The 23,165-nt window shown below is 34.1% G+C and overlaps 3 protein-coding genes across 7 annotated transcripts; 2 read left to right on the forward strand and 1 right to left on the reverse strand.

The window, feature by feature from the left end:
• The first annotated feature begins 363 nt into the window (after positions 1 to 363).
• On the forward strand, positions 364 to 5,672 carry LOC111776656 (putative lipase YOR059C). Its single transcript, XM_023656002.1, has 11 exons — positions 364 to 733; positions 1,337 to 1,404; positions 1,764 to 1,834; positions 1,947 to 2,189; positions 3,173 to 3,336; positions 3,430 to 3,485; positions 3,591 to 3,643; positions 3,755 to 3,875; positions 4,000 to 4,097; positions 5,075 to 5,204; positions 5,395 to 5,672. The coding sequence occupies exons 1-10, from the start codon at positions 597 to 599 to the stop codon at positions 5,144 to 5,146; spliced, it is 1,083 nt and encodes a 360-aa protein (XP_023511770.1). The 5' UTR covers positions 364 to 596; the 3' UTR covers positions 5,147 to 5,204; positions 5,395 to 5,672.
• A 758-nt stretch (positions 5,673 to 6,430) lies between these two features.
• Positions 6,431 to 18,403, forward strand: LOC111780677 (ATP-dependent 6-phosphofructokinase 4, chloroplastic-like). 5 transcript variants are annotated; one of them, XR_002812881.1, is made up of 17 exons: positions 6,431 to 6,896; positions 7,943 to 7,989; positions 8,116 to 8,155; positions 8,361 to 8,423; positions 8,489 to 8,626; positions 9,699 to 9,857; positions 10,042 to 10,095; positions 10,180 to 10,248; positions 11,104 to 11,233; positions 11,339 to 11,379; positions 12,549 to 12,773; positions 13,184 to 13,232; positions 14,227 to 14,381; positions 15,216 to 15,465; positions 15,541 to 15,601; positions 15,790 to 15,883; positions 18,169 to 18,403. XR_002812881.1 is itself a non-coding variant. In XM_023661155.1 (14 exons), the coding sequence occupies exons 1-14, from the start codon at positions 6,621 to 6,623 to the stop codon at positions 15,369 to 15,371; spliced, it is 1,602 nt and encodes a 533-aa protein (XP_023516923.1). In that variant the 5' UTR covers positions 6,431 to 6,620; the 3' UTR covers positions 15,372 to 15,720. The 5 variants fall into 5 exon arrangements, 1 of the variants encoding a protein (XP_023516923.1); XR_002812883.1 differs by having other exon boundaries at positions 15,570 to 15,601; XR_002812880.1 differs by having other exon boundaries at positions 15,216 to 15,601.
• A 1,375-nt stretch (positions 18,404 to 19,778) lies between these two features.
• Positions 19,779 to 20,675, reverse strand: LOC111808806 (ethylene-responsive transcription factor ERF106-like). The gene has a single exon (XM_023694999.1). The coding sequence runs from the start codon at positions 20,510 to 20,512 to the stop codon at positions 19,919 to 19,921; it is 594 nt and encodes a 197-aa protein (XP_023550767.1). The 5' UTR covers positions 20,513 to 20,675; the 3' UTR covers positions 19,779 to 19,918.
• Between the last annotated feature and the right edge of the window lie 2,490 nt (positions 20,676 to 23,165).

Below are 23,165 nucleotides of genomic sequence, written 5' to 3' on the forward strand. Positions count from 1 at the left end.
CAAATTTTTAAATATATTTATTGAATTAGGTTCGCGTGGAACATCAATTACAATTAAAAAAATTGTTAATACTATAATATATAAATTAATTTAATTTTTATGAAATGGAAAAAGAAAAAATATTATCCAATAATTAGGAAATGATTTGTAGAAGATAATTTTTAAAATTAATTTATATTTATGGGGTTTAGAAGAGAAATTGTATTAAGATCTGCATATTAATATTGAGTACCTTAGAAAACACACTAAATTTCGTAATTATATTTATTTACACGCTAAAAAAACAAAAATTATTTAATGGGAAACCCAATAAATAATTGGAACCGTATGGGATAATAGAAGCACGGAAACAATAAACCTGTCAGCAACTACTTTGTCTTCTTTTCCAATTAGTTTCATCGTTTTCAAGATTTATCTTCCTTCTCCGTCTCATCTCGCCACAGTCTCAACCAACTATTTACCTCTCTTCCCTTCTCCCCTCACTTTCTCGCTCCTTCTGCATAAATTTCCCTCGAATTCGCGCCATCTTCTCTGCTGATCTTGTGTTTTCCTACGATTTTGAACTGATTGTGACGCCGATTGCTAGCTGAATTTCTATGGAAAACGGCGTTTGTGACAACGGCGTGTGCTCCTCAGAGTCGGTGAATGGAGGCCAAGATGTTTGGAGCTCTAAGGAGAGCGATTCTCTCTCCGCCGATCATCTCGTTGTCATGGTCAATGGCATAATGGGGAGGTACGAGTTTTCTGATCAATCTTTTGTTCCGTTGTAGTGTTTTCTCAAATTGCCGAGTTTCACTATGCGGAAGATGTTAATCACTCTTTAATATTCCTAAGAGGATTTTTCCCTTCTTTATTGCTAGTTGTAACTTTGTATTCATATGAGCGTTTGATTATATTGTTTTATTTCTTCAAATTTAAGAGTCTTCCACGATGTATCGGGCTGCTGTTGAATTAGGGCTGATAATTCGTTTGTTGATTTTCTAGTTTGCTAATATATGTTCCGGGATAGAATTGTTTGTAATTGGATCAGGTTCTGCATGTACTTTTGAAGCTATGCTTCCATTTCCAAGCTTTATCTGGTTGATTTCTTGTGAATGTAGTGCCTAGAGTATTCCGGTGTAGTTACGATTGAGGGAAACCTTTGGTAAACTTTGAGCTGTTCTAGTGGGTGATGATTTGGCTTCCTGAAATGAAATATCTACTTACCATTGCTTGAATTGGACTGCTCAGCCATTCCGGCGATGGCTGTTTTTAGTCCTCTGTTTTGAGTCACAAACAACCGGAACATAATTTCTGTCATTTGATTATTCGAATTGTTATGAACTTGTCTGTGCAGTTCCACTGATTGGCGGTACGCAGCAGAGCAATTTGTTAAAAGACTTCCTGACAAGGTTTTTGTTCATTGTAAGTAGGATCAAGTATCACTTCCTTATCTCATGTTGTGGGAACTGACGCTTTATTGAATGCAGAGGCGTGTATGAGCTGGGTTGATTTAGACTAAGAGATGCTTTAGAATCACTTAAATTTCTATCTAAATGACCATGGACTTTTAGAACCCAACCATGCGATCTTGTTACTAATATTATTCTTACTCTTTATTTTGGTTCCCTTGCTTCATTCATCAATAAAACTGTTTCTCATCTGTAAAAAAAAAAAAATCATTTATATCCTCTCAAGTCTTAACTACCGGATGATCAATATTTTTTTTTCATTCATTTCTTTGCCTTGCTCATCTTCTCAGTTTCAATCACTTTATTTTTTAGGTAGTGAGCGAAACGTGTCTAAATTGACGCTAGACGGCGTTGATGTGATGGGTGATCGGTTGGCTGAAGAGGTCAGGTCTTAGGCTCGACATTTCATCTGATTAGCATTCAACAAAATTGATTGCGTAGTCTCGTTCTATTTCATTTGTACCCAAATCTGATGATTGTTTATGAACATTCCAGGTTCTTCAAGTGATTCAGAGAAAGCCCAACCTACAGAAGATCTCCTTTGTTGCACATTCTGTGGGGGGGTTAGTAGCAAGGTATGCCATTGGAAAACTATACAGCCCGCCTGAGACAGAGAAATTAGAGGATGCATCTACAAATGGACAACCACAAGAGCCATCTGGTGCAATAGGTGGTTTGGAGCCTGTGAACTTCGTTACTGTTGCCACACCGCACCTAGGTTCAAGGGGTAATAAGCAGGTATCTAGATAATTTTTTCCTGCTCTTGCATCTGAGATTATTTTATCTTTAAACATGCAACGGTAAGTTGTGCATTGCCTTTTGGATTTGGTATCAACGAATTAGGTTTCAAGTGCCTTGGTGGTTAGCTTTGTATTTTTTATGAAGCTTGATCAGTCTGGCTGTCGGCATCGTCTGGATAAGTAAAAGACTTTAAGATCCAGAATGCAAACTGGTGCAAATTCTTAGAAATACTCTGTTATAGGGAGTTAACATAGCCATAGTCGTGGACTGGTATGACCCAACAAATCAAACCATGGTCTGATTTCTGCTGGTTGCCTTCGGAATATAATCATAACTATTCTCGCAAGTAAAAAGCTTTCTTTCTTTTATGTATATATTAAATACCAGTGATGGTATGCACAATTCATACCTATCTCAAAATAGTGCGGTCTTCTTGGAGATGTTATTTAAGGCGTGCAGACATTGAATAATTTTCCGTCTTGTTGGGTCTTAGGCCGTCTATTTTTTTTAGTCAGCAGTGCACCGTTGTAGTGATGATCCCCCCTGGTGTTCTACAATAACCGTTCTCTGATTTTCTCAATTTCCTTTATGTTTTCATCCATCTTCTCGTCATCTTTATTAGCAATAAAAATACTTATTTCCATAATTGATGAAATTAACGAACTTTCGCAGTAGGTGAACCCCTATTGGAAATTTATCTATTACCTTCCCGTAATCACTATGTAAATAGTGTTAATTGCAAAGCGTTGTGAGACATTTCAGACATCTGAACTTTGAAAATCAATAAAATTTGTTTCTTATGGAAAAAAATAAAGTAAAAACTTTTCTCACTATCTATCTATATTGACGTTTTAATGAGATTCTCATCAGATACTTTTGACATTTCAGTCAACTTTAATATTTTCATCCTTTATTCATGGGACAACTTTTCATGTCAATTATGGTCTTGTACTCTTGTTAATCTTGGTCTTTCTTACCAGGTACCGTTTCTTTTTGGTCTAACTGCTATTGAGAAACTCGCAAGCTTGATTATCCATTGGATACTTAGAAGAACGGGCGAACACCTTTTTATGACTGATGATGATGGAGGAAAGCCTCCACTGGTTCAACGCATGATAGAAGACCAAGGCGAATACTACTTCATGTAATTATCAACATTTTGACATTCAATATGATATTTTGAGTGGTAAAGTACTTGGAGTTCCTTGATAGAATGGCGAAAATTTTATTAATGCAGGTCTGCGTTGAAGTCATTCAAACGTAGGGTCGTCTATTCTAATGTTGACTACGACCGTATCCTTTTTTTGCTGTCTATCTAGCCAATATAAATTCTTTTTAATGTTATTGGTTGATTTTCAAAATATTCATTATTGTTCTCCTTTACAAGATATTGTGAAGATTTTGTTGGTTGGAGAACATCATCAATTAGACGTATTGATGAGTTGCCAAAGGTACTTTTTCCCCACTTTTTCTTGTAGTAGATTAACCACTGGATACATGGTAACCAGTTGATAAATTTGACAATCATGATCATTAACCACTCACTCCTATTGGATTATTAGTGGGAAGATGCGGTCAACGAAAAGTATCCTCATGTTGTTTATGAAGAACACTGCAAGGGTACCGATGCTGAGAAGATCGAACCAACCTCAACAGAAGTTAGCTATCCTGAAAGGCTGGAAGGTTTGCACTTTCTCTCTGTTGTCTAAGTTACATGCAATTCAAATAGTAGGCCAATGTTGACAGCTAAATTTCGGAAGCATAGTTGTCTAACATCCTTTGCTTGTTCGTGGATTTGGTCGTTTAGAGGAATTGGTGACCGGTCTATCTCGTCTGTCATGGGAAAAAGTAGATGTTAGCTTTCATAAATCTAGACAGAGGCTTGCAGCTCACAGCATTATTCAGGTAGCTCTCACTGTCTCTCTCTTACACTTCTTCCTGCATTTCCAACCCTGGATGTCATAATTCATTCAATATCTTCTGAATTCTGATGGTCAATCTTATTACACCACAACAGCTAACGCAGCCTCCATTCTTTACCTTATGGCTGATCTTTGTCGGCCGTAATGGCATATCTCTATTTCGTTGCTGTCTGATTTCCTTTTTCACTTGATTTTCACCCTTTTACTTATCATTTTTCCTTGAAATACCTAGGAAAGCTTCGAAATACTTTTCTGATAAATACATTTTGTACTCTCAAATTTTGCAACAGCATACTGTGTTATACTTAGTGCAGACATAACTAGAGTTGTCTGTCATTTCTGATTTCAGATCCTTTTCCTTGTTTCCAGTAAAGGTTTCGGGCTGTTCAATAACATTTTCGTTTTATTTTTCTATTGTTAAATATCATGCTCATTTCCAACATTTTTCTTCGTTTGTAATCTACTTTGCGAAATCGTTTTCTAAACCATAACAAAATTAGAAAAAATAAAAGTTTTCATAAACCCAATTTTCTGTTTTATACTTTGACTGAGATTTTAAAAGTGTTCTTAAAAAGTGATATCTAAGCAAAGAAAACATGGGTATGGTCACATCTATTATAAGCTTAAAGTTTCAAGAAAAGAAAGCAAAAAACAAGATTTATATCAGACAGGGCGTTCACTGTCTATTCTGACTGAGCGGCAATTGAAAGACTAAATAATAAATTGTACAGCTAGTATAAAGAAAAAGCAGTTCAAAGTTTCAAACATAGTTTAAGCTCTCCATTAGATTACCGTTTGGTACCACTGGTCAGTCATTCTAAATTGTTTCTAACTGGACATGCTTGGTTAGACAGGTGATTAGTCCATTGCTGCTCTAATATCTTAACCCCGTTCTGCTGCCTTTACAAGTATGCAATTTCTTATTTTCTAAATGTTTATCTTACTTCATACCATCAACAGGTGAAAGATCACATCGGGCATATAGAAGGTGCAGATGTCATAGATCACATAATTGATCATTTTCAAACTTGAACTGCTAACGACCACGACGAAACCACAATTACATACTAGAAACACCGTCTTATTGCGGGTAAGCTTTAACCTGGACAACGAATTTGTCGATTTAATCACTAGAAGCATTTTTTGTTTCTTTTCTTCTACTAGGATTTCAACTAGATGGGTTGCCTAGTGCTAAAATCTGTGTACTGCAGTAGGATTTTAGGAACCTATTTATTTTACTGCTGCGATGAACTGAAGCTCTCCCTTTCGACTGACTGCAGGTTGGAGATGCTTTTGCAGTCTAAAGGACACATTTCCACGAAACCTATGATTACAATTTATCGATGTCGCTTAATACATAGTATTATAAATTGTATATGTTAGGATACTATATGGTTATTTGAATAATCACATTAATTGTAGTGATAACTGGTTTGGTGGTGTTCGTTAGAGTGTGGCTTAAGTGCATGCTTCAAAAAGTATAAGTGAACAATGTTAAATCATAAACCACAAAGAACATGGTTCCTATGAAAGTACCAAAGTCTGTCCTTTCCTTAAACTGTGTTTATGTCAACATTCAATTTATTTGTTTGCCTGCACCTTATTATGTCTAGCAAGGATAAAACAGTCATTTTACTTGCTTGCTATTGACGCGGATAATACTATGACAAAAGCGAGTATACACAACCGTAATTAACATATATTTTTTTAATCAAAATATTAAAGGGAATTTTTTTTAATAAAAAAGGAAAGAGTCGACAATTCCTGCTTTATGATTCTACTTCTATGTTATGTTACAAATTGGTGGTATATAATCTATCTAGATGTTATTTGACATACTAGCTTGTAATAGCCCAAGCCTAATACTAGCATATATGTAACTGTCAAAACTTATCATTAGCAGACTCGTTACTTATGGTCGTCTCAACGTATATGTTAGGTAGAAATTTTCACACCTTCGTAAATAATGTTTTATTCCTCTCTCCAATCAAGGTGCGATCCCGTGTGACATAGTGATTCGAACAGGGGATTGTTTTAGTAAATTCTTTATTGGTTAGGAAAATATATTTAAATAACAGGGAATTGTTTTAGTAAATTGTTTAGTGTTTAGGAATATATAATTAAATAATAGTTTATGATAAAATAGGTTTAAGGAAAAAAAAAAAAAAAACTGTGGTTTGAATTTTGTGACTTTTTTAACCAACCAAGAACGTTGACCAGTAATAGATAGAACGGATCAGGGCTGACAATTTATTCTTTTGGCAATATAACTGACCAAAATTGTTTCCAAGCGAATCGATGTTTAATAATTTTTGGACTTTATAAATTAAAGAAGCCGAATCAAGCGATCGTGTATTTTCTGGGGAGGCCGCAACAGCAACACGTCTTCAACCATTATATGAATCTCTATCCAATCACTCGCGGGAAATTTCTCTCCAGCAAAAACTATTTTGAGCGCCATCTCTCTTCCAAACCAACGTTTTCTCCTTTCAAATTCTGAATCATCATGAATTTTGGAGTTTCCACTTCCATGGACATTGCAATCTCCATTCCGTCGCTTCACCTCTCCTCCTCTCCCCTTTCCTTTAAGTCCACTGCTACGATCTCACTTCAATCTCCTAGATTCCGGAATGCGTATTTCGGTAGCTTGTTTTTCGGTTCCCGCCGGACTGCGCGAAGGATCACCACTGTCGAAACACGCCAGTGTTCTTCTAAAGCCACGGATGATGATTTCATCATTGAAGACGTTCCTCACTTGGCTGACTTTCTTCCTGACTTACCGGTACTGCTCGAACGTTAATTTCATAGTTTTGTGCTATTTATCTGGATTATTTGCTTAATCGAAATGATTTGATCTTGTAAAACTATCATATCATTATGCTTTTGTATATTTTGAGTATACCTGTAATTCTACTTTCGCCTGGTTCGGATTTCTATGTCGTAGTGTTTTGGTAATTCACTGGCTGTTTGCGGCATCTATGTCGTTTGCACTCTCAGTTTCAAATGAAACCGTCCCCGTTTTCTTGCTACGGCCGAGTCGACTACCTACTTCACTTGTACTCGTTCAAGAATAATTTTCTCTGCGTTATTTATAGATTATATAGATATCGATAAATTTTGAATTGCTCAGCTCGCTTATTATCGAATGAACTATTCTGCAAAGAAGCTTTTGGTCGGAGTCTTTAGGAGGTGGCCGATTGTTTGTCCTGAAAATTTCGCTGCATTCATAACTAAAAATTTGGAGACGCGAGGTGCTTGTAGATCGCCTCTCCTGGAAATTTAATTATTTTATTTGTAATTGTAGCCTTGGAGTCATACCGTTACTTTTCCACGTCTGACGTAGTTTGGACTTAGGTTAGAGCATGAAGGATGATCTGCTTGGTCATTCAGTAGAGCAGTTAGTCCTTAATCTCATGTCAATAAATTCTTTAAAGTAAGGTAATCGAAAATATGAAGTTCCTTATTCCGAAGCTCTTTGCTTTGTTAGTTGTGTCTTGACAAGAGCAAATCAACTGTGTTCAAATATAGACGCGTGCGATTTGAAAATAGGGCTCTAAAATTCTCGTTTCCTTCCATAGATGGATTTTGATGTATCCCATTGAAATTGTATAATTATCAATAAGGACACCACGGATTTGAAAACGAATGCATTTTTCAATTCTAATTGGTTAAACAATTAAAATTTTGAATGCATATAAGTTGGATGATACTAAAATACTTTTGGACCATGGTTATATGTATATTTATTATCATAGTGATTCCTTTTACTCTTATCTTGCATAAACCTGCAAAACCACTGATTAGTTCATTACTTTCTGCTTTATGTAGTCGTATGCAAATCCACTGAAAAACAGTCAGGCGTATGCAATTGTCAAGTAAGTTCAACGACAATGTTTCCAATTTGTTCTTCTATTATATTTAACATGCATCCAAGTCAGTTTTTCTGCTTGTATTTTGGAACTCCTTTTTGGTTATTATTTATTAGGTTTGAAATATTTCAGGGAAACTTTCGTAAAGCCAGAAGATGTTGTTGCACAAAAAGTAGGCTTACTATCTTTCTCTCTCTCTCTTGCAATTTATCATTCTTTTTTCTTGTTATTTAAAAAGCTTTTGATGGTAAAATTACTGATGCAACATGTCTCCTCTCTCTTTTGCAATTTGTTATTCTTTTTTCTTGTTATTTTAAAAAGCTTTTGATGGTACAATTACTGATGTGCAATCTTCGTTCATCGTGCACTGGTTTCAGATTGTAATTACGAAAGATAGATCTAGAGGAGTACATTTTCGACGTGCAGGTCCTCGTGAAAAGGTACCTTCTTATTCTGATCATGCCTGTTGAAACTTGAAGGATGAAAGGAGAACTTTGTGATGCAGGTTTATTTCAAGTCAGATGAAGTGCGTGCTTGTGTAGTAACATGTGGAGGTCTATGCCCTGGAATTAACACAGTGGTTCGGGAGCTTGTCTGTGGCTTGAACTTTATGTATGGTGTTGATGACATACTTGGAATTGTGGTATTGGAAATATTTTTATTTCCCTAACTTCTACTACTCCCCAATTTTTATCTTTCTATTTAGTTTGTTATTCCCCATGCATAGTATAAAGACTAGCAGAATAATTATTTTTGTTGATGGTGTTATACTTATAATCCTTTTCAAGCTCATGTAAACGTGCAAGTTTGAATTTCATTAAAATTGTTGCATGTTTTAGTTTCTCTTTCTTCAAGTCCAAAGATTCCAAACCTATAGGTTCATGATAATTCTTTTTGTTGATTGATGTGAAATTAGAAATTTTCCATATTGGAGGATCTACTTCCATTTACATTGAACACACACCCTTGGCTAGGGGTCAAACTAGATATGCATTTTAAAATGATGAAAATATGTCTTCACTTAATAAAATAAGCCGTACACGTACAAAGAGAGAATATGATAAAGTGCTGGGTTTCAACAAACAAGTTCATTAAGATCCAAAGATCGCTAAACCTGAGTTCCATTGCATAGACAAGTAGTCGAGGCCACTCTTTGTAAATTTGATTTAGATTTTATTATCCTCTCTGAGACCAAGCAGTTCATCTCTTAGAAGGTGGTTAAATCTGTATGGAGCTCCGTAGATATTGTTTGGTCTGCTCCGGGTGCATCTAGGTTTTTCTGTATATCTTCACTTTGTGGAAGGATAATTCTATACTTTGTTTCAGAAATTCTGGAGAGGCCTTCCTCCTCTTGGTGGCTTTTATCATGTCTGATGATTTTGTTGAATTTACGACAGCTTTGATTTTGGCTGTTTCTCTCCCTCTTTCTCTCTCGCCAGTCTCTTCTATTCATCTAGTTGGCCTCTTGGGACTCGGACCAAAAATATAAGATTACATCCCAACTAAGCATAATATGGTTGATTCAAAATCATAAAGTTAAATATTGTATTTGTTCATGAAATCTGCCAACATACAAGAAAAGAAAAACCACATTGTGATTTTGGAGTAATATAAAGTTCTATTTTCAGCCAGTGAAATTGGGTTCATCAGTTGACTAACCGGCTTGATCTATATTTTTTCTTAACATGTACCGTTATGCTGTTTTATATCATCAGGGAGGATACAGAGGGTTTTACTCAAAGAATACTTTACAATTGACGCCTAAAGTTGTTAACAATATCCACAAACATGGTGGTACTTTTCTTCGTACTTCACGAGGAGGCCATGATACAAATAAGATTGTTGATAATATCCAGGATCGTGGAATAAATCAGGTACCTATACCTTTCCTCCTCTCAACCATCACAGATCCAAGTGAAAGGACTAGATGTCTATTTTAGAGAAGAAGCAAGAGAAAAAAAAAAAAAAAAAAAAAAAAAAAAAAAGGAAGAAAAAAAAAGTATAAAAGAACAATAGCAGGAACGCTGCAGAAAAAGATAATGTCTTCCTATGGTCTAGGTGTATATCATTGGCGGCGACGGTACTCAGAGAGGAGCAGCCTTAATTTATCAGGTGAATAACTCCTCATAATTTCAAAATTGTTCCTTAGCAATTCATTTGTCGGATTGAAGCGAAGTTGCGTTTTTTCTTCTAAAGGAAGTTGCAAAACGTGGTCTTCAAGTTGCTGTTGCTGGGATCCCCAAGACGATTGATAATGACATTGCTGTAAGTATTTTTCTGGACTAGTTTTCAGAAACGTCTGAAGAGGAATAAGAAACCTCATCTGTTATCAATGATTTTATTATTTAGTAAGAAATTCAACTTTGATGATGTAAGCGAGTAATTAGTTTCCCTTTTTCATCACATGGGGAAAGTCAAAATCATCTTTACTTTTAAAACCCAACCATAGATATCATTTGTATTTTCTAGTTTTGATGAAATCTATTGAAGTTATGAACTGCGTAGTGCGTACCGAGCAAACTTGATTAATCACTTTTTGCTTTACAGTCTTGAAAAATTGAATTATTGTTTTTTGAAGGCTTCCTACTAAGTGATGATAGATACATTTATTTGGCAACAAAACTATTCATATGGATCATTATGCTCTGTGAATATTTCTTGATAATATGACTAGAACTTGATAAAATCTTAGTTTGATTAAAGGTTTTTAGTCACTTTTATCTTTAGTTCTATTAATGAAATTATAAATAAGACTTTATGGATATGGTACACCTGCATGAAGGAAAGGTTGGATGATTGTATGGAATTAGGACACTGTTAGGATTAGCAATAGGAAAACGTTAGGATATTAGAAGGGCATATTAGTCATTAGCCAAGGAGTTTGGAGTGAGTAGATTGGAGGGTTTTCTTAATGTAGATTTTAAATCTTAGGAATGGTTTTGGGAGAGAACTTAGGCTCTCAAATTTGTAGTACGTTCGTAATTTACTTGGATAGTGTAATATATTTCTGCTCCTATTTCTCTGAATTTCCATTCTCTGGTTCTGCCCCCTATCAATTTGTTAAGCTTTTCTTCCCCTGTTTAATACTAGAAGTAAGAATCTTTTGTGATGGTGATTTAGGTGATAGACAAATCTTTTGGATTTGATACTGCGGTTGAAGAAGCACAGAGGGCCATTAACGCTGCTCATGTGGAGGTTGAAAGTGTAGACAATGGAGTTGGAATCGTTAAACTTATGGGCCGCTATAGCGGTATTTGAATCCAAACCTGTACAATAATGATAATATCAATTATTCCTTATATTCAACGTCATTTTTTTTCTTCACATTTCTGTGTTTTATGCTTTCTTTTGGCAGGTTTTATTGCCACAATTGCAACTTTGGCAAGTAGAGATGTGGTTAGACTTCATACTGTTTATTAACTCAATTTCGGTGAAATTCTGTTTCGCATTCCACTATTGTTTTTCTTGTAGTGATTCATCTTTGACTTCTATGAAATTCTTTTTTAATCGTAGAAACATTAGACTTCTCAGTGGAGGATTAATTTTACACATTAAAAGAAAGGGTCCAGAATTTAACACCAACATGTGAGCTGCTAATTGTGAAATTTTTAAGATAATGATAATCAACATATTCTTGTTGCTTACTTTCGGATTTAATAAGATTTTAAATGATGAGACGTACCTCATCCTAGTAATTGGCATGTGTTTGAGATATTAATCAAATGAAATGAGTCATGGCATGTACTTTTCTAGTTTGATGAATTGTTTCATGTTGTATTTTCATGGTAGTTATATCAAATTCTTAAGTCGTCATCCTGCTTAAATCGTTTAGGAAACCTCATATCTTATTTTTGTTTGAGTCGTAGTGAGTGAAAATGTAAAAAAAAAGGTGGATAAAATTAGTGATATGATTAGGACTAAGATAGTTACATTGTTTACAATCCAGAATCACAAATACAGATTCAGGCTATTTTCAATTCTTATAATCAAATAAGACATAGCAGGATCAGGGATTTGAGACTGGTAAAGAGCTGTTCATCTTTTCTCCTTTAAGAGCAGGAACAAAGCTCTATGGTATTTATGGCTGAGTGATGTTCTCTTATAACTTTTAGGTACTTCTCGCCATGTCAATTTTGAATTAGATTTAAACCCGTTTTTAGTTCAAACGAGAAGTGGTGTAATAAATGAAAAGATTCAGATTATCCCCTGTAATATCTGTATCTAGTTTCTTTGGGTAAGGTAACTGAATCTAGTTTTTAAAAACAGTTCCTCTATGTGATGTAGGCTAGTGATACTTTCCCCTTTGTTTTACTATATTTGTTGGCAGTAGACTTTTTAGTTTTATTTCTGTGAATCATGGTAACATGTACCATATCCTGTTTCATTTTCAGTGGGCTNACAAAAAAAAAAAAAAAAAAAAAAAAAAAAAAAAAAGAAAAAGAAAGAAAGAAAGAAGAGGTGAAAATGACATGGATTGTGCTTCATTGTTGTTATGTTTGATTTCTTAGTAAATTAATTTCAAAATTTTGTTTAGCAGCTCCATTAATAGCTTTGAAATGTGGCAGGATTGTTGCTTGATTCCAGAATCACCATTCTATTTGGAAGGAACAGGAGGGCTCTTTGAATTTATAGAACAGCGGCTTAAAGAGAATGGCCATATGGTTATTGTGTTAGCAGAAGGCGCAGGACAGGATTATATAGCTCAAGACATGCATACAGTAGAGGAGAAAGATGCATCTGGAAATAGATTACTTCAAGATGTTGGTCCGTGGTTATCTCAAAAGATAAAGGTGTGAGATGGATTGATCTTTTCTTTGATTTTTTGGTGTTTTTTTCAAGACTTCTTTAAAATGAAACTTTTCTTTTCCTTGGTTAATTAGTCCTACATTGTTGACTCATGATCATGGTTTAAGAAATCTCATAGACATGCCAGAGAATTATCTCTTGTTCATATTTTAATCTTATAATAATCTAAAATATAAACTACTCTAGCACTCCACTGTGAATTTTCAAAAGAGGAAAATATATTTCGAAAATGGTGTGACGCATAATAGAATTGCAAATATTGATATAGTAGCTTTTCTTTTTTGCCTAGCTATTATGTTGCAGTTCTTTTTTATGGGCCAATTTTCTTAGGGATACTTGGTCTCTAGTTTCCTTTTGCTATTAGGTTCTTCCTATTGATAAATCACTCTTACAGGATCATTTCACAAAGGTTCAGAAGATGGCAATTAATATGAAATACATAGGTACTCCCAAAACCTTTGTTAATGGTTTTCTTTTTTCCATTTTTTCATAAATAATTTCTCCTTCCATTTGGCTCCGCTTGAGCTCCTTGGAACTTACAGTACAGTACTGTGGGATCTAGGGTCATGTTTCACGGAAATGATAGTTATTTTGGTTTTTACTATAGGAGATTCCGTGAAAATTAGAGCGCATCTCTTATTATGAAATTGGTTCTCTTAGCGGGCCATATGTTAGTCTTAACTGCTAAAGTGAGGTTGCATCTTCCGTTCCACAAAATGATTACCGTAGTCAATAAGATTCTCGATGAAGACTTGTGGGTGTTGGCTTGTTTGTTCTATTAGCATTATTGTTTGACAATCATATACAGAATGGAGGTTTACTTCAAGTTATTGTTTCAAGTTTTACGGATGAGCTATTCTGTTAGACCAAGAAGCATAGACGCTTTAGTTTGGCTAGTGTGTTTGTGTCGGACACTTGGACACACTGACATTTGTTGGAAACATATTAGACTCTTGTCAGCCCAATACATGTGTTGGACACTAGTTATGCAAAGTCGATATAAATCCAACATTTGTTAGATACATATTGAACACTTGACAAGCATAATAGACAGACACGTTACAATAAATTTTGAGAGGAAAATACATCAAACTCATTCTTTTGACTGTATAAATGCATACTCATACAGACTTCGAGTTTCCTTCTTAGGATAAAACTGATATATATTTTTTAAAATGTATATTTAATAAATATGTTATTGTCGTGATCGTGTCCTCAATTTTAAAAAAATGAAATGTCACTATGTCCATGTCATGTCGTATCTGTATCCATGTTACTTGGCGATTAATTAGCTCATTAAGTATTATACTTATTGTGCCTGTTTACTGCTTTATAGCAAGCGTCATAGTCAAATCTTTGTTTCATTGCTATTTGCGCCGTTGTAAATTTATGTAATTTCATTCGTTGTATTAGTTTCTAACCCTGCTTCCATTGCAGATCCTACATATATGATTCGAGCTATTCCCAGTAATGCCTCAGATAATGTATATTGCACTCTTCTTGCTCAGAGTGCTGTCCACGGTGCCATGGCTGGATACACTGGCTTTACTGTTGGACCTGTAAATAGCAGACATGCTTATATTCCGATTGCTGTAAGGAATTTCTTTCTTTACACCAAGTTTTCAAGTTCTCGAGTGATTTTTCATTTTCAGTTTATCCACTCATAACTTTTCTGTCAGTTAAAAATCTCTTAACCTCTCAGTGCTCCTTGGGTTTAGAACTTGTTTCTATTAAGTACCACTTAGTTAAGAATGTAGCTGGAAACGTTAGATGTGGGGCATATTTTATATTAGCAGCGACTAAATCCTATATGTATAAATTTGGTTTTTCTTAAATATTTACTTAGCAGAGCATTTTGACTTTAATCATACCAATTAATGAAAGTGCACATTTCTGCTCATAAATTAGAAAATAAGATCCTGTATTTATGTATTGGTTGGTAATGAAGTACAAACTAGGCGACTGTTTGAGAGGCTGTCGTTTTCCCATTTACTGGAATACACACCAGAAGCTTAGTGCAATCACTCATAGTACATCTTTTTTCTCTTTCGGTTTACATGTCTAACTCTAAAGCATACTGCTGCTGACATCTTTCCTCGACCAACTATCTATCTATCTTCTTGTTATATTTATGCTTCTGCCAATAAGATACCACCTTATTCCCAGGTCCTAGATTTTTTTAAGGCATTTCTGACACATTTTGAATATTATTGATTTGTGTTGAGTGTCGTCTGCGTTTTTTCTTCTTATAGACTTCTGATCATGCCAATTCGAACCCAATCATTTATGCTGGGAACACAATGATTTCATTGTAGTTATTATGCTTCCATGGTTTTGTTGCAAGATCGTTGCCTCTTATTCTGCTGTATCAATACAATCAGGAAAACAAATATCATGAGACTGAATAATGTGGTTGTGTTGTGTAGCGTGTTACGGAGACACAAAACACGGTGAAGTTAACCGGAAGAATGTGGGCAAGACTTCTTGCGTCTACGAATCAGCCTAGTTTCGTAACATATAATGAGGCTCTGTGCGAAGACGCTGCTAATATCAACAACGCTGAGATTTCTACTCAGCTTTAACGCCCATCAGTTCAATTCAAGTTGGACCAATCTCACTCGGATTCTTTCATGTTACCAGTCAGTTTATTGGTCTGGCAATTAGGATTTTTATGAGGTATATCTGCTTTAAATAAGGCCTCCATACTCTTACAGTTATTTCATTAATCATATCTTATGTTGAGTTCTAAAGGAGCAACACTCTAATGTGCGCGGGCATAGGCATGAAAGAGACTCGATGGGATGCCAAAGAAGTGAGATTTTTTTTCCCATTTTTATAGATATGACTTCGTGAAAAAAATATTCTTCTTTGGCACTCCTCTCTATTGGGTGGAAAATTCTGGTTATCGAAGGCCGGGCTGGTTTCATTTTAGCAGTATTTCCAGAGATTTCAAATTATGTCTCACAGCGATAGTTATGTTCCTATGCACTTTTATTGCAGTACTCTTTTGATACACAAGCTCAGAGGAGCTTGAAACAATGACAATTTCTTCCTTCATTTCCACTTTCACGCCCGCATCTCAATGAGACAGCAGGTATGTACTAGTTAATCCTTTAAGCTATAGTTTCCTGTGTGTTATTCTCTTCTAGGAATTTATAATTAATGCAAATAAAATGAATTTAAATAAAAAAAAAACCCTATCCTTGTGGTTGAATATCTGGTGTCTTGTGTCAATATTCTAAGAAAGATCTTAGAAACCTCGGAAACTTTGTTTTAGTTCAAGTTTCAGCTTAACAACATGACTAAAAAAAACCCTCATACCTCTAGACGGAAGCCCAACTAATTTTCCACTTTATGGAACTAGATTTCCTTTAATTTAAGAAATGATATTAAAATATGGATACAAAATATTTGAAGAGGTGAACTAAGATAAATAAGAAAATCAATGCAATTCTAATTGTTCTCGTTTAAAAGTACTACGAGAACGGACTTTTGGATAAAGTGGATGCAATGTTTGGGACAACCCAGGAGTATTGAGAAACTATGAAATAATTAAATTTTCTGTAGCAGTAGATATATCCTGAAATACTTGTGGATGCAATGAGAGAATTATTGACGTAGTATCGATTTCATTTCATCCTGGGTTTGGTGCCTATTTTAAAATAGCTCTAGTTTTTTAAACAATTCTAGCCTATTTCATAATAGTCTACTTAAAAATCTAGCGGAGGCACGTTTGGATAATTGTTATTTCTATTTTCTTTTTTGAATTGGAAGTTCTTTTTTCCATAGGAGTTTCGAATACATAATAATTTTAGAAAATAATCTAATAAGCTCTTAAATTTCCTTTAAGACTATTTTTTAAAGTAAGAAATAGAGATTTGAGTCTTTGAATTCAAGGAGCAAGGAGGCGTAGATATTAATTACTGCGTTTTACTTGCATGTGGAGTACGGTACATTAGTTTTTTCTTTTTTCATTATCGTTATAAGAAATCAACCTATCAGTAAAAAAAAACATGAGAAAGTGGACATCTGAGTTATTTAAAAAATTTAAGCCCATTGAACCGATCACTTGAAAAAAATCAATAGAAACCCATCACAAAATGAATAATTTTCTTCTTTCCTGAAAAAGTTGAAATTGAATTGTTTTGTTTTAGAATTAGACTCATTTCCAATTAGCTAAAAGTTTTTTTTTTCTTTTTTTCTTTTCCAATTATCATTTAAATTTTAATTCATAAGTTCTACACGCCGTCCTAATTTGATATGATGTAGGATTGATTGAAGTTAAAAAATTTGTTCGAGGTAAGAATATACTATGTACTACTCTTTTGATCCTTTATTTTAGAAATATTTAAGGTTCTTCAAATATTGTTTATATCTCAAAGATTTAAACATCAAAATACCTGAATCTAATTTAAAAAGTATCAAACACTTCTAAAACAGAATAAAAATAAAGTGAAATGTATTAAACACATCTAGAGAATAATGAATAAGCTCAATAATAGTCTACTTGCATCTAATCCAACAGAACTAGAACAAGTAGTCCCCACAAAATCAAATAAACAATTCCTGTTCTCCAATTGATATTTCAAGGACTGCCTTATTTGCATCCTCTAGCTGTAAACATACCCTGCCGACTCAAGGATTTGATCAAGTAAATGAGAATGAATGATTGGATAAAAAGTAACTATAAAAACGTTGTCTCAAAAAGAGTAAAATAAAATAAGAACATGTGAAAGTTAAGATTTTCTTTGATAAAAACTTTACTTCTTTTTTCTTTTTGTTGCTTTGTTTCGTTTGTTTGTTTTTTTATTTTTTATTATTTATTTTTTATAATGAGCCTGACTACTACAATTTCCTTTATTTCATAATATTTTCTCTTTACAGTTGTCTTTAAAATCCCAGCCAATTGTATTCTTTTAAAAAAAAGTAACATTAAAGTAGTTTTAATGTATAGAAAAAATTCGATAATTCTGATAGATTAGTGAAAAGTATGTTTTGTTTCTTTTACGAAAGAAAATGCATTTAGTTGGAAAAACTTTAAGAAGATGGTCATCTTTCATAAACTCTTTGGAGCCCATCCACAAGAAGACACATTCTCCCATTTCCCTGTTGAAATGGAACTTCACCTCATTTGATAGGAGCATCACAAATAAATGACCCAACACAACCAACCCTCATAGAACTCTTCCTCTTCCCAGAGTCAATCTCATATTATTATAACATATCTTTTTCTCCTCAACTTGTCCTCTGGTGTTATCCATATCCATTCATGCACCTTCCTCAGCNTTAGTAACTACTAATTGGATTGAGACCTATTCTAAAGAGTTCAAACCCACTGTTAATAGATATAGTTTTCTTTTTTTTTTTCACTCTCTCTAGGGTCAGAGCAGCTGCGAGGGGTACAATTCTGGGCCACCAACTTGACCTCCTTTATTATATGTAAGGACAAGCGCAGCCTCTTTTTTGTCTGTTTCTTCATTAAATGATTGCTGGTTGACAGAGAGACATCTTAACTAGTTTTTATTTTTTATTTTATTGTTTTTATAACATAAAATATAGTACAGATATTTTGCTTTGAAAGTTATCAGATCTCTGTCGACTAGATTTAGATGTTTCTCATCTCTGCTGTTTCTACTTTTATAAATATCACTTCTAATTCTAACTTAATAATCATAGTTGAACTTTTCAATCAATTAGTCAGAATCTTATTTTAAGTATATTTCAAAGAAAATCAAGTGAAAAGAGGGTCTAAATTGACTGATTTATTAGAGTTTAGTATTTAAATTAATATTATGAAATTTTTGCTGTCAATGAAATTTAAATTGATTACTTTTTAATATTTTTTTAATGCAAGTGGATTAGCATCCTTTTTAGAAGGACATTGCTAAATGAAATAATTATCTATACTATACTATGTTCGAACTTCAATTTTTTCCAGCTTATTACAATTGTCATTATTAGCTTTCCCATCATAACCCATTGTATTTAAGGGCACTAATTTAATAATGTCTAACTACTCACTTGATAGTCAAGGAGGAGACAAGGTCTAACCAAGTTGGTTCCTTACAACAGGAGAGAATTCTACTATTGATTTAGACCATTTTGATTGTGTGCTGTTTGAGAATGGTCGTTGAAAATTGGTTCCCCAAATAAATTTTGTTTCCAGATTGTGCTTTTTCTAGTTTGTTTGCAGATAATCTTTTATTAGACAAAGAGAACTAATATTGAAGCGCTTTTGGGGAGTGGACGAAAGGTAAGTAACCGATGTGAATTTTATTTAAATAGAGCTTAAGTATAATATCATGAACATTTAGATATTTCAAATATTATATCTAGAAAGATAATTATGATAATTAAGTAATGTGTCGGCTTAGCTATATGAATAAAATTATAATATGAATAAAATTATAAGATGAATTATTAAGCTTTATTGTATTGTATCTATAATTTAGACATAAACAAAAGTAGTAGGTGTGGCTAACTAACATAGCCATGTGATCTATAAAACTTTATTAGAGAAGTGGCATGCCTTGATAAAAATATCATTGAAGGAAGGGTTGATATATATATATATATATATATATATATATATTTTTGTGAATTTTTAGGGTTTAGGGTATGTTTGGAAAATTTATAATATATTATTAAACTTTCAATTTTGTATTTGAGTCTAATTCTTTTATTTTATATTTGATAAATTATTATATTTTTATGTCAAATGACTTTATATACAATATTTATAAGTATATTAGATACAAATTTAAAAGTTTATTATCTTATTAAATACCGACTCTAAATTTTATAAAAATGATAAATATGCTAAAAATCTATTAACTATTTTGATAATTTTAACTAAAAAAACAATCAGTATGTGAGATGATTTGATCTCTTATCAAATGAGCTAAATACTAACATTTAATACTTCTAAAGTCTAGAATTAGAATGAACTTTGTGTAAGTTCTTTTATTTTTCCTTATTTTGGTCATAAATTAGACCATGGAATAAGAGTAAGAACTCTATATCTATATTTACATTAAAATAGCTGGCAAATTAAATATTACACTTAATTAAACTCAATCATAAAGATAGTTGTTTTAACTTGTTTTGATTAATTTCTACTCATCAGCATTCACTTCTCATTCATTGCCATTAATCCCTTCCTCACATTCGTCCATTTCTGCCTCCCCCTCTTCGAGTTCGCCACCGCCGGCGGGTCCGGTTCTCCGGCCTCCAATGGAAAATTCAGAATCGCTTTTCTCCCTCTCAGCCTAAACGCCGCACAATCGTAAGCCTTCGCCGCGTCTACATCACTGTCATAAGTCCCCAACCAAACCCGGCTCCCTTTCCGGTTCGGGTCACGGATCTCCGCTGCAAATTTACCCCATGGCCGCCGCCGCACTCCCCGGAAATGCTTCTTCACCTTCTCGCCGGTGGTCCCTGCCACGGCATCTTCCGCCTTGACATGACAGACTTGACCCGACATGTCGGGCTTCGGTAACGACGGGTGGACAACTTCGCTGGACTTCGTCTCGTTGTCGGACCCTTCCGCTGGGACCGGCGGCGGCAGCGGCGGCGTAATTTGAGAATCGAAGAAGAAATCCTCCAATTTGATGGGGTGGAGAAAGGAGGAATCTGTTTCGAAATGGGTTTGATGATCTAAGGAATCTCCCAAAAGAAATTGGGTAATGAATTCAATGTTGAAGAATTCTTCTAAGGATGCCATTTTCAGAGAGAAATTAAGGATTATTAAGGATTTGAAATCAGAAAAGTTTGAGCTTTAAAGAGACTTCTGAAGATGAAGAGGAGAAAGCAATCTATATATATATATATAAACAGTGAAACTTTCCAATTTCAGCTGTATTCTGAAAGCATTAATGCTACTAGTGATAAATGTTGGATTTCTAATCCAATCCACTTGGAACAAATATTTTGAAAAATAATTTTGGAAATAAAACATTTTATCTCCAAATAAAAAATGTAACTGATATTTTCTATATGGAAAAAAGAGAAAAAAATAATAATAAAAGAAAAAGAAAGAAAGTGATTGATAAGTGATACCCATGATTTATCTCTATCAACACCCCAACATCATTCATTAATTATGTAGATTATTGATGATTCTATTTATTAGGTACCAAAGTTAACCTAATTATAATGGCTGCTAAAACACTAAATAAAAAAAAGGTTATGATATGCACGTTAGTTGGTGGGGAGAACCAAACACCCCATCCTTTAAAAGGGTGTGGAAACCTCTCCCAGCCCATTTGAAAACCTCTCTCAATGAGGAAACCAAACACCCCAGCCTTGGAAGAAATCTGAAAGGAAAAGCCTAAAGAGAACAATATCTTCTAGAGCGGTGGGCTTGGGTTGTTACAAATAGTATCAGAGCCAGACACCGGGCGATGTGCCAGCGAGGAGGCTGTTCCCCGAATGGGGGTAGACACGAGGCGGTGTGCCAGTAAAGATGCTGGGCCCCGAAGGAGGTGGATTTGGTGGGGGTCCCACATCGATTGAAGAAAGGAATAAGTGCCAACGAGAACACTAGGCATTGAAGGGGTTGGATTGTGATATCTCATATTGGTGGGGAGGAGAATGAAGTACCCTTTAAAAGGGTGTGGAAACCCTCCGTAGCAGACACGTTTTAAAGTCCTGAAGGAAAACCCAAAGAGGACAATATCTGGTAGCGGTGACCTTGGGTCATTACATTAAATTACATTTTGGAACCAAACTTTAGGAATTTTCTACTCTCTTAAAAGTCATCGTTAAAAGTTATGTATTAGCCATGGATAACGTTAGAAAGATTCGGGAGGGAGAATTTTGTAATTTTGTTGAGTGATTAAAGATGGTTGCAAATGATTATTTAAAAGAAGATACATCAATTCAAGCGGAATTGAATTGAGTTTGAATTCAAATCTTTCTATTTTGTTTATATTGTTTGTTGAAAAGAAAAGGGAAAGAAGATGGGAAGGTGGCCGCAGCCACAAATCTAGCAATGTTCTACAAACTTTACCACTTCAGTTCAGGTCCATTGCATTTGGGGCAATACCCAGTCTTAATCATCATTCAACGATTAGACAAACAGATAACAAAGTCCCGATCCAAAAAACCTATGTCGAACGGTGTTTAAATGTCTCTATAATTCGGATTTGTGGATATTTGATATCTAAGTTTTATGAAATTTTAGTGATTAATTTGACATACATTCTCTACAAGTAAAAATTTTAAAACCGACCCAACTCACAACCTAACAATAGAGGTCAAGTTGGGATCTCTATTGCAACAGCTCAAGCTCACCGGTAATAGCTATTGTCCGTTTTGTCCTGTATCTCCATCAGTCTCACGATATTAAAACGCGTATGTTAGGGAGAGACTTCCACACCTCTATAAGAAATGTTTTGTTCCCCCTCCAATCAAAATGGGATCTCATAATCCACTCCCTTTCGAGTTCCAACATCCTTACTGGTACATCTCCTAGTAGTTGACTTTGGTATCATATGTAACAAGTCAAAAAGAATAATATCTAAAACCCCAAATTTGCAAGACATAACTAATTTTTTAAATTATATATATATATATATATATTTTTTTTTTTTTTTTTCATTTTTTATCTTTTTGGTCCACTTTAAAATATTTTTGTTTTAATTTAGTACTAACTTTTGTGTATAAATTTGAGGATGGCATGAATTAAGAAATTCCTTATAACAAATATAATTAAGATGAAAAGATTTGATATATACTATGAATCATTTATATGATCGTCAATTGAATTGTCATTGATGGACAAGTATCGTTTATTATATATAAAAACGATACCATTGGAAAAGGAAAAGGATTAGTGGTGAATAGAAACTCCGGTGTCTTATCCTTTTGAGGTAATTTGGCGTTGGCTATGAGAGTGATGTGAAATGCACAAAAACATTGAACATTGAAAGATATCATAATTATATAATCTGAAAAAAAGAAAGAAAAAAAAAACGTCATTTTTTTTACGATTAAACAAAAAGATTCAAAATTAAACGTGTTAATGCTATAACTAATCCATAAATTGTTAAAACTTTCATAAAAGTTTCCTTTCGCCTCGAGTTGTCTTGTGATCCCTTCAACAGTTTGGCCTGTAGTAGTACCTTGATCGAACCTGAATTTAAATTAATAATCGTATCAATTTAAACTCTTTAAATCGTAGGTTAGTGATCCGATCAAATTATAATATATATATATATATATATATATATATTTTTTTTTAAAAAGAAGCTAAATTATCAAAGTTAGAATGAGTGAAAAGGTCAGCATTACCCACCATTTAGGACCATCATAAATAAAGTTGGAGATTCATACATTTGGTATTTAGTGTACCATGAGAAGCTTCTTATTGGTAG

Source organism: Cucurbita pepo, chromosome LG01, assembly GCF_002806865.2.
Source record: "Cucurbita pepo subsp. pepo cultivar mu-cu-16 chromosome LG01, ASM280686v2, whole genome shotgun sequence".
Lineage (NCBI taxonomy): Eukaryota > Viridiplantae > Streptophyta > Magnoliopsida > Cucurbitales > Cucurbitaceae > Cucurbita > Cucurbita pepo.

What these genes read in the sequence shown, in the direction of transcription:
- LOC111780677 (XM_023661155.1), top strand. Translation starts at nt 6,621, where the DNA reads ATGAATTTTGGAGTTTCCACTTCCATGGACATTGCAATCTCCATTCCG. An exon ending in CAGGCGTATGCAATTGTCAA is followed by an intron (nt 7,990 to 8,115) that starts GTAAGTTCAACG and finishes GAAATATTTCAG; the next exon opens with GGAAACTTTCGTAAAGCCAG. An exon ending in GGTTATCTCAAAAGATAAAG is followed by an intron (nt 12,774 to 13,183) that starts GTGTGAGATGGA and finishes TCACTCTTACAG; the next exon opens with GATCATTTCACAAAGGTTCA.
- LOC111808806 (XM_023694999.1), bottom strand. Translation starts at nt 20,512, where the DNA reads ATGGCATCCTTAGAAGAATTCTTCAACATTGAATTCATTACCCAATTT.
- LOC111776656 (XM_023656002.1), top strand. Translation starts at nt 597, where the DNA reads ATGGAAAACGGCGTTTGTGACAACGGCGTGTGCTCCTCAGAGTCGGTG. An exon ending in TGACAAGGTTTTTGTTCATT is followed by an intron (nt 1,405 to 1,763) that starts GTAAGTAGGATC and finishes TTTATTTTTTAG; the next exon opens with GTAGTGAGCGAAACGTGTCT. An exon ending in TTCTAATGTTGACTACGACC is followed by an intron (nt 3,486 to 3,590) that starts GTATCCTTTTTT and finishes GATATTGTGAAG; the next exon opens with ATTTTGTTGGTTGGAGAACA.